General features: G+C 33.8%; 1 protein-coding gene across 2 annotated transcripts in view; it reads left to right on the forward strand.

The window, feature by feature from the left end:
* The window catches only part of LOC110314116, a 58095-nt gene extending 46710 nt beyond the window's left edge, over nucleotides 1–11385 (forward strand). For both annotated transcript variants that reach the window (XM_021188576.1, XM_021188578.1), the window contains exons 5-7: nucleotides 9373–9455; nucleotides 10005–10143; nucleotides 10893–11385. In XM_021188576.1, the coding sequence (XP_021044235.1) occupies nucleotides 9373–9455; nucleotides 10005–10143; nucleotides 10893–11015 (345 nt within the window). In that variant the 3' untranslated portion in view covers nucleotides 11016–11385. The remainder of the gene's footprint in view (nucleotides 1–9372; nucleotides 9456–10004; nucleotides 10144–10892) is intronic.
* The last annotated feature ends 273 nt before the right edge of the window (nucleotides 11386–11658 follow it).

Here is an 11658-nt window from a genome sequence, read left to right on the forward strand (position 1 = left end):
TAAACAAAAACCTTATTGATCCTTATTTTATTAGTATATCTAGCATATGGGCATTGTCCATTACATGCTATATCTCATAAATGTGTTCAATAAAAATGACAATTTTGAAAGTTGAAGGATTGATATTTCTGAATACTTTCCTGTGGTTTGAATTATGAAGTATTAGCATATGATAGGCATAGAAACCAATTCAATAAAATTGGTAATTTTAAAACAAACCTTCAAATTTGCAATCAGGTGGTATTTACAAGGCTGCCAATGAAACTTGGTATGAGAAATAGACTCAAAATCCTGATGAAACATTATTTGTCCATATCAAAAAACAGAGATTTTTTATTTGTCTGTATTCCCATTTGTATGTATTTGTACTTGCACTGATATTTGTCTGTGAGTGTATGCCACATATGTGTGGATGTCCACAGAGGCCAGAAGAGGATGCTGGGTATTCTAGAGCTGGATTTACAGGCTGTTTGCCACCTGGTTGTGGATTATGGGAATCAAACTTGGGTCTTCAGGAAGAGCATCAAGTCTGCATTTGCAAAAATAAACTAGACATCTGTTTCATATCATATACAAATTAACTTAGAATTGGTAAACAATCTAAACATAAGAGCTAAAAGACAATTTTTAGTAGATTACAGTTACAGATTTTCTTGGCTTATGTAAATAACCCAATTAAAATTTGACAGTCTCTGAATAAATTTTTTGTAAGTAATATGTACAAATGAACAATAAATACACGAAAAGATACTTATCATCAATAGTTATCAGAGAAATGAGAACTGGAACTATAATGTGATACTATAATGTGTACTAGAGGGTAGATAAAATGAAAGAGAAAAGAAAACGTTTTAGTGAGGACCATTTTAAACTGGAATTTTCTTGCACTGCTATTTGGAATGTACCATAGCACATCTGCTTTAGAGAAACAGCTTGGCATTTGCCCCAAGAGTTAACCACAGTGTTAACATAGGACCTGCAATTCTACTTGTAAGGATAGAACAAGGAGAATTTGCTACAGTTCAATAATATTTTATTCAGGAATGTTTATAGCAAACTCAAGATAGACAAACTAAGGGACCAAAACATCCATCAATCAATAGAAACACAAAATATTACATATTCTGATGATTAAATATCATATGCTATTAAAAATAGGAATTCTGATACATTTTATGGAATGGATGACACTTGAAGACATTGCAATATGTGAAAATGCCAGTAACTTACATATTTCATAATTCCACAATTTCCAGCGATTCCACAAACAGGAAATAGATTGATAATTTTCTAGGGCAGAAGTATGGAGTAAGATTTAAGAAGAGATGATGGATGAATGCTCATGAGTACAGAGCTTTGTTTTGGAGATGCTGAAAATGTTGAACAATTTTACTCACAACTACCCTTTCTATGACTATACTGAAAACAACATTTACTTTAAGTGGATGTACTCTATACTATATTAACCGCATCCTAATAAAACTTTTCTTAGAAAAAAATTATTGCAAATGTCCAAGAACCATTTATTTTTATATTTCATGTTCCATCCCTTTTATAATATTTATTTTTATGCTATGAGAGTTTTGCCAGTGTGCATGTTTGTGCAACACATGCATGCATTGCCTATTGAGACCAGAAGAGGGAGGGGGATCCCATGGAATGAAGTTACAGTTTGTTTTGAGCCACTTTTGAGTGTTGGGAACTGAACCTTGTTCCTTTGGAATAGTAGCTGGTGCTCTTAACTGCTGAGCCATCATCTATCCAGTAGCCCTCTACTTGATTTTAAAGCATTTTAAAAAGCATTTTATTCACATTCTCTCAGTATATCTGCTCATTATCCTTTGAAAACAGGGGTTATGCTGTTTTGATGTTGCTTTTGTTGTTGATGTTGTTGTTTGTTTTGTCTTGTTTTGTTTCCTGAGATCTTTTCCATCCAGGCTACTAGTTCTGTGGCATGTCTATCTCTGTGTTTGCACCATTAAAATATACAATGGACTCAGAGAAAAGTATAGTGTGGATAATAGGGGAAGTTATAAACTTACATTAAGAACAGTCTTTGAGACAATTTCAATGGAAAGGTATACCTCACCAGGCTTTGAGCTCAGGATTTCACAAATCTTATTTAATTCTCACAAAAGAAACCTCTGTAGCAGACACTATTATAAATATTTTGAAATAAACAATAAAATAAACACCTGAGACTCAAATAAATACCTGAGACTCAAATGATTAATACAGATCTTGCACTCAGATCTTAGAAACATGTGATCTAAAGAATAAAAAATTGATGTCGTGATAAATAGACTCATTCTTGCAAGTTTTGTGCTTTTTTTCCTCATCATGGATCTGAAAGACAACTATTTTAAAATGGTAGGCAATATTTACAAGAGAATTTTATTTTTATAGAAAATACCATTTCAAACTTGTTTTAAACAATTTTATATTTGTTTACATTAAAATCTTTGCATAAGGCTGCACTTACTTTAGGTGATATATATAACAATTTCTTTTCTTTTTTATATTACTTTTATATTTTTACAGTCCAGCCATTGCCCTCCCCTCTCCCACAGTTCCTCATCCCATTCCTCTTCCCCTGTCTACAAGAGGATGTCCCTACCACACATCACACACCTCCACCCCACAAGACCTTCCTGGGGCCTCAAGTCTTTCAAGGGTTTGGCCCCTCTTTTCTCACTGATGCCAGACCAGGCAGTTCTCTGCGTGACAGGGACCTCGGACCAACTACTGCATGCTGCCTAGGTGGTAGTTCAATTTCTGAGAGATCTCAGGGGTCCAGGTTAGTTGAGACTGCTGATCTTCCTACGGGGTCTCCTTCTTCCTCAGCTTCTTCCAGCCTTTCCCTAATTCAACCACATGGGTTCTTGACTTCCATTATTGAAAACAATTGCATGAAATTTGTGCTGCCTCTTTTAAAAACTCAAGATACATAGTCTCTTTATTAGGTGTTATGGAGTGGAAGAAATTGTAACATGAATAAGATGAGGCACTTAACAGTTATAAATTGTGCACCTTTGGCACATCCATTCACTCTTTCTACTCTAAAGTAACCTCAGGGTGTATCACAGAAAGCAAACAGAGGTGACTGTATTTTAATAGACCTTACAATACATTCACATAGCACATATTTATGTGGGGAGTTGCATGCATGAATACACTCATGTGAGTGTAATTTAGATCTGAGAGAGAGGAAAAAAGTTTTGGCCAATGGCTGAAATAATTTTTTATGTATATTTCTTGACTGGTCAGGGAGAATTTCCATAATACAAAGAAGAGTGTAAATTAGCAAGAATGATCTTATAAGATTCTGCTACTATTTTGCTGGTTTTACAAGAGACATCTCTAATACTTTATTGTGTACCCGTGTATCCCTATTATATTTTAGGTTTTTCTCTCACAGATATATTTTAGCTACATTTATATATGCTTTGTGGATTTTTTCAGTCATGAAAGTGAATTTATCTCTAAGTTTCACAAGCCAATTGGCATATATTAAAAAATATATAAGGGAAAGGTTAAAATTGATTTCACAATTGATGCAAAACACATCAAAGGAGACCTAAGGTTATTATTTTGGGGAGGGTATTACTATGAAGTAGAAACAGGACACAATTCCATTCTGGCTTTTGGTTTAATCCTATCATAGATGCTTTAGAACTACCCTCTTCCTTTTTCTATTTCTTTACCTTATTTATTATCTGGGTAGATGAACACTATTCACTATATTTTATATACTTGGTGCTTAATTATTGTTAGTCCTGAAATTGCAAGAGTAAAAGAAATGTGGATATGCTAAATGTTCAAGTAAAAACTAATCAAATTTCATTCTGAATGCTTTCTTTTGATTGGTTTCTTCTTTTTTATTAAAATTACTAGTAGTAACAGAAAAATTTGAGTAAAAATTTTGTTCCTGGTTAATTTTTGTTTATGGAAATGCGATTCCTATACATAATGAGATTTTATTAAGCTGTAAATAAAAGTGAAATTATGAAGGTTTCAGGTAAATCAACAGAGCTAGATCGAAAACGTTATACTGAGTGAGTTTAAAAAAAGGCTCCAAAAGACAAATTTCACATTTTCCCACTCATATTTAAAACTTAACATCATTTATGTTTGTGTATTTAACTTGGAGTGCCTGTGGATGTCAGGAAAGGTTAGGGGAAAAAAGGTCTTAAGAGAGTGGGGAATAGAAGAACATATGTGACATGAAGGAGAAAGAGGAATAATGAGAAAGGAAGTTGAAATGGTGTGAGGTATGGCAAAGGAAGAAAGAGGAAGAACAGGAGGTAGAATAATTAACAACAAGGATTTTGAAAAAGTCACATGCAGCCCTACTATATTAATTATATATATATTTACAGAACAGTCTGGTTGGAGTTACTATACATTGTGGATAATGCTCCTCACATAATTTATAAATTGTCAAATAAAAAGCCTTATATGGGGCTTGAAGAGATGATTCAACAGCTATGACCACTTAATGCTATTGTAGAGAACTTGGGTTCACATCCTAGTACCCATATTGGGTAGATTACTACAAATCTCCTAGCTTTAGGAGATGAACACATTCTTTTGGCTTATGCAAGCAACTTACACACACACACACACACACACACACACACACACACACACACACACACACACACAAATATATATATATATATATATAGAGAGAGAGAGAGAGAGAGAGAGAGAGAGAGAGAGAGAGAGAGAAAGGAGTTCAGTGTCAGATGTAGCCCATCTTCCCTTGAATTGTTGTTCAGAAATATTCCAAACCACCCCCTTCTTCAAAATATGCAGGTTATAGATGTTCCTCTTGTGTGCCCACTGGAACCTGGTGGTCTGACCCTATTGCTAAAGACATCACATGCTTTGGTTACAGTATATAGAGAATTCAATTTGGTACAGAGTAAGAAGCTTCTTTCTTGCCAGCTAGATATCATAGGGTGCTTAACAGGCTGATAGAGCAAAGAAATCAAGAGTCATACCAGATGTTAAGTCTGAGAATTACAATAACAACTGGAGTGCCTAGAAATGCCGATGGTTGCAAGAGTAGCATGAATGTTATGGGATTAGCTTACCATTTTCTGATTGAATTTAAGGAAGAAAAATATGACCAGTACTGTAAATCTGGACAAACACTTATGGCTGGGGAGCTTATAATATGAATGATGTGAATTATGTGAATCTAGTATTATTTTAGTAAATTGACATAGCATTTAACTGCCCTCTAAATTTATATCTCTATACTCAGATTAGTGAGCTGACCTCAACAGAGAAGTTTCTTTGTTCAGTGTCTGGCAGTGAAGGAAGTTAATGCTAAAAAATGCAATTTTTCAAGTACACAAAACAAGTATCTATAGAGTGATCAGCTATAAATAAGACATCTACATCATACTTCCTTTCCCCAAAGCTCAAATATTGTCATGGAGAAGAGAGCAGAAAGATTCTACAATATAGAGAACTGGAGAGAAACAGGGTCTTTTGGACATGACACACCATTACACTCATGGATTCATGGTAACAGTGCTTGCCTGCACAAGGCCAGCACAAGATCAAGCAAATCATCTTTCCAGAGTGAAGGAGGGGAGACTCAGGAGCTCCCTCTACTAGCTGAGGTAGTACTGACCATTGATGGTTTTTGAAGAAGGAAAAGTCAGTTTTATCAAAATCTGTGGCATCTGTTGGGTCAACTCTGCTCTCGCATGTGGCCCTATATACTTCAGTTCATGGGCAGTACAAATTCAACCTTGTCTGGTTACTGAATATAACAAAATAGGCGCAAACCTTAGAGGGGTTAGGATAGATCTAGGAGGAGTTATGATTATTAGTAGGAATGAATATTATCAAAATACATTGTATGCATGCATGAAATTCTCAAAGAATTAAGAAAATAGCTTTAAATTCTTTTCATGAGGATGCAGAGGTATCAGAGGGCAATCAGAATGGTGTAGAAGTAAAAATAGTAGACTAGTTTTAACTTAAATGCCAGTACACCTTCTTTATTCTCAGACATTCCTTTTTGTGTGTGTGTTATACTCTCAGGTAGATATTTTAAAAATGCTATTAAGGCACTTGGTTACAATATAAGGATTTCAGAATCTATGAGGGAAGAATCAACGTTATATTTGGTCCTTAGCATAAAATATATAGTAAACTATATTAGATACACTCTAATTCATCCAACAAGATTCTGATACATATGACTAAAACTCTCAAATTACTATCACTTCACACACACATACACACACACACACAGAGAGAGAGAGAGAGAGAGAGAGAGAGAGAGAGAGAGAGAGAGAGGTACATAAAGACAAGAGACAGGATGGTGAGTTTGTTTTTTGTTGCTCTTGTTTTGTTATATATCAGATTTCAGGGATCACCACTTTTATTGAACCATTAGCGGGCTCATCCCTGGGATAGACTAACTCTCCTCTCAGTTGCCTATTGCTTCTTGTCCAGGTATGTAACTCCATGAGCTTTTGCTTCTCCCACATTAACATGTCCCATGGATGTTGCCATTCTTCAGATCCTGCTTATACAGCTATTTCTATGACAGAGTGTTTCACAGATTTCCTGGTGGTCTCTTTCTTAAAATCTGTCTAAAATTTTTCTCAGAAGGTTCCTGAGCTATAGATACAGGAGCTGTTGTGTAGATGTATCCATTGGGGCTAGGCTCCAGCAACCCATACAATAAAGCTCTATATTGTCTCCAGTTGAGATCTTCTCTAATGGTCTCCATTTGCTGGGAAGATAAGCTTCTTTTATCAGGGGTCATCTGGATAAAAGGACAAGATTCAGAATGTAGGCAAGGATTAATATGGGTCTAAGAAAGTGGCAGATATCTTTTAGATATGGAACTTTATTAGCCGTAGGTTAGGTTTCTAAGACCAGACATGGTTTCCCTTCTGTTGGATAGGCCTTAAATGTAAATAAACAACTGTTTCTTACTGCACCTTTATGGGTGTCTTGCCATGTTGCTTATTGTTGTGCTTCACAGGTATCATAGACAGATAGGAAGTACTATTAATCTTTCCTTCCCTTAGCAGCTTGAATAGTATTTTCTGGTACAATGAAAGCTAGACCATAGGAAGCCGGCCTTCAGGTAAGCTCCAGATCAAATAATCTGGGTCTTGCATCCTAAATGTGAAGTATCTTCAGCAACAGGAGCTTACTTTAACCTCTAAGATACAACCCAGGGCAACAGCCATTGTCAATATTGCTTGATGGGTCACTTGGACTACCCTTAACAACTGTTTTTAAAATTTCTCATGCCTAGTACTGAGGTTTCTGCCTGTCTACAGTTCTTTACGGTGACATTGTCAGCTGTAGTGGCATAAAATCTCTCTCTCTCTCTCTCTCTCTCTCTCTCTCTCTCTCTCTCTCTCTCTCTCTATATATATATATATATATATATCCATATATATGAATATGAATACACTTACATGTACAATTTTTGGTAACTATAAAATAATAAGATTACTTGAAGCATTTTTTAAAAACAAAACTTCACTGTCATTTCTTTCTTTCGTCCCTCACTCCTCTTCTGTATTGATCTTGCTTCCTCTTCCCATTTAGAGCCTATTTCCTCATTTTTTCTTTTCTACTTTCTGCCAGCTCTCTTCTGTTATTCCCTTCATGGTTCCTTTATACATTAGTGGTTTCCATGGTTGCTTCATGCTGTATACAGGACATGTGAAGACATAGAACTAGGAAAAGCAAGTGAGAGAACATGTGGTATTTGTCTTTTTGGGTCTGGGTTACTGCACTCATTATAATCTTTAAAAAGTGAGGCTATTAACTGAGAATAAAAATCATAAAGAACAATTTGGAAGCTTGAGATTATAAGAGTTAAGACAATTGTAGTATAGGCTGAATTGTGCTTTGGTATCTCTGAAGTTCGTGGTTTTTTTTTTAATTATGAATTTTAAAAGATTAACTATCTCTGAGAAATTCAGATTTTGTTCCCATGATGCAGTGTTCTTCTGGTTCCAGGTATTATTTTCATAGAGATGGCTCGTATTATATAAAAGTTGGGGAATCATCATTGAAATTCAGGAAGAGAAAGTATAGAACACTTCCTTGTCTGTGGCATTCAAAAGATAGGCTTTTAGGCTGTTGTAGTTACATTAGATGTACCTCCACATTTTAATGCATATGACTATTTGGTTATTTTTTATAATATTATCATGAATTTCACTTTAAATTTTTTCTCCTGTATTTATGAAAGAAACACAGATGGTGTTTATGCTCTTTGATTACTTATTTAAATGTTTAGTCTGGTAGCTCCTATACCCTTGTACCCTTGAAGGATTCTTCCACAAGGCTCTCTCTTTGTTATTTAAAATCAATGAGTTAGGCTACAAATTGCTTCATGGTGTATTGGACAAATGGACTATCTACTCATTCTGCATCAACATGAATGTAAAATAATGAATCCCTATTGTTGAATATGATATCTCAAATTTTTATATTATATGAAAAAAATGTTTTTCATGGAGAAAGTAAAACCTTCATGAATCATGATGTATATTTCATAGCATCTAACCATTTCTCTGTCAAAATACATGAATAGTTTTATAGAGTCTCATTGTCAAATTAGCTGTATTAAAGTGGCTATTTAAAGTTATCCTTAATTTTAAAATTTTTGTCTGTCGAAATGGCCAAAACACAGTGTAATACCTGTACTCATAGATAAAGTGCTTAAAATAATAGGTTTGTGTAGATTTAGATCTATTATACATGCTTCACATCTATACTAAAATGTGAATTTCTTTCTATAAATCCATACTGTTACAAGTTAGCCCTTCTAAATTCATTTGAGGTATTTTGGTCTTTGATTTCAAAGTCTTAATCAACTGACTTTCATGGATTTTTCTTTTTTTATTTGCACAATAGTGTACTATAGCTGTCTGATGCTGTGGTTCTGTATTCAACCTAAATTTTCTCTCCCAGAGTTATTTTGTCATAAAACTGTTATATCTATGAAGTTTTCCCACATTATGACAATTAAAAGATGGGCTTAAATCTAATCTTTGGTTAAAACTGTTAATGCTTAGACTGTGTCGGAAATGTAACTCCCATTTTATACAGGTTCAGAATGCCATTCTGTATGACTAGATAGGTGACAGATGATAGTTACCAGATGGCTCAATTAATAGATGCTTGCCAACTTCCTAATATTTTTGCTTACTTTAGTTCATATGTCATTTTGTAGGAAGTGGTTTAACACTATCATGATACTTAGATATTAGAATGGAGATGCAATGTGAGTTATTATATGCTATATTTCACATTTCCTTAAAGTCATAACTAAACACTTTCTCTCCCTCTTAAAAAAAAATCCTTGTGCAGAATCCATGGAGCTTATCAAACCCAGAAGCTTTTTCTAGAACTTCTTTTTCTCCACCATCACAATTATCCAGAACAAATTCCAAGTAAGCCATCTTATCCTATAAAAGGGAACTGCAAAGTAAAAATACTGAAAAAGAAAGATGAGAGTTTCTTATTTGGAAAGAACTGCTTTAGACAGTTTAAACTTATATATTTGTTTTGTTGTTGTTGCTGTTGTCGTTTTGTTTGTTTGGTTTTTGGATAGGAGGCAGATTTGCAGAGAGAAACAGGCATAGTTAACTATAAGACTGTTTCCAACTGTAAATATCTTTATAATGGTATTTCTGACAGCATAAAATATAGCTCTTTAGCATATTTCCTGAGGAAAAATTCAGAAGTGACAAAAATTAAACTGTAGAACATTAAATGCTGTGCATCCCCATTTATCTAAGTATCACAACTTCTTAGCCATTCTGAGAAATAACATAGTGACTATCCCCTAGGTTTTGTAATATGATTAAAAGAAAACTGGTTTTAGTACTTTCTGTCTTATGAATATACCATTATTTCGTTATGCTTCTTGTTTCAATCTAATGGCTTCTGCATAACTTCATTTGTTTTATATTTTAAAGTATTTTTTATTCTTAAAATAGATTTATTGCTCAAGAACACAAAGAAGACAGTCTTTACAACTCTCCATATCTTAACTGGAATGCCTCTCCAGTACCGAGTAATCCTGCAGTAAACTATGGAAACAGTCATTTGTCAGCCACATACGCGAAGCCAAACTTTGTATGTAGAAAACATTTCTGCTTATGGTTATCATCATTATAATTACAGTACAGATAACATAGTGAATAATGGAATTTATTATGCTAAAATTACATAATAAAATCAGTACAAACAAAAGCTTAAAAGTTTATATAAATTACTATATCTACTATTTCAGTTTGTATAATACAATTAGGAAATGAGAATTAAAGATATAGAATACATGTTATAGAATAGGTATTAAAGTATATGTAAGTACATGTAACATGTTTTGTATTCATTTGTGTGTGTACTATTATATATATATATATATATATATATATAATATTTAAATTGGCAATTATTAGAAAGGATATTTGAAATAAATGAAAACTGATTTAATGCAAGGAGACTTACTCAGGATGTATTTACATTCATCTTGTACAGTAACAAAATAAACTTTGATAGTATTCCAAAACTACTTATTTTTCTTAAATACATATTACTCAGCAATGCTTGCTTCTTTTAGTGAATAGATTATGAGTTGTACAGTATCTAAACCAGTTTAGAGGAATTATAGTACAAGTGGCTATTTAAAAGCAAATAAAATTCATGTACTGAAAGAAATACTTTACTGATTTAAATAATTATGGGCTTATTATGATAATTAAACATTTTAATGAAATAACATAATATATGCTTAATTTTCTAATTCAATATCCTATCTAAGCAAGCTTAAACATTTTATCAAATGTCATGTAATTACTTTGGCATTTTCAACTTCCTTGCAGGATTTTTCCACATCCGGGGTCCCACGAGCAGCATATCCTCCAAAAGAAAAGAAATACTCGGTTTATGAAGGATCAGAAATCCCTTACAAAATTGGTCGTGCAAACATGACATCCAACTACTAATATTCCCATGGAAAAAATAAATGTGTGTAAACCTACATACACCAATCTTGTTATATACCAAGAAAACACTATAAATATGATTTCCATGCTCTACATACTTTGTTTTTCTTATAATTATGATAATTGTTTTCTTTATGTCTTGGACTTTTTTCTTTGCTGGCCCCTCCTGATGACCATAATGCAAAACTTTCATTTCTTCTATTTAATTTCATTAATTCATCAGATGCAGATATTTGTTACCTCCAAAATTTGGCACAATATCTGGGTATTTATTCATGGAATTCTTTAGTATGTTCAGTGAAATGAAAAGAAAATCAGTTGCAAACTGTTTATAAAAAATAAATAATGATGAATAAAGGCACCTACTGGCAATTCTGATGACCTGAGTTCAAACCCCAAGATTCATGGGATGGAGAAAAAGGTGGGAAGAAATTTGGGAGTAAGGATGTGTTAACCCAAATAGAAGGTGTATAAAAATGCCATGTGTGAACAATCTTGTTAGGAGAGGGGTGGTGGTGAAGGGAATCCTGGAGGACTGGATAATGCTGCTCTTAAAAACCGTTGGTTTTTTAAAGCAAAAATACCAGTGGTGGCTACAGAATATCATGAACTCCTTGTCAGGGAGACTTCAGAGCTCCTCACT

Source organism: Mus pahari, chromosome X (assembly GCF_900095145.1).
Source record: "Mus pahari chromosome X, PAHARI_EIJ_v1.1, whole genome shotgun sequence".
NCBI lineage: Eukaryota > Metazoa > Chordata > Mammalia > Rodentia > Muridae > Mus > Mus pahari.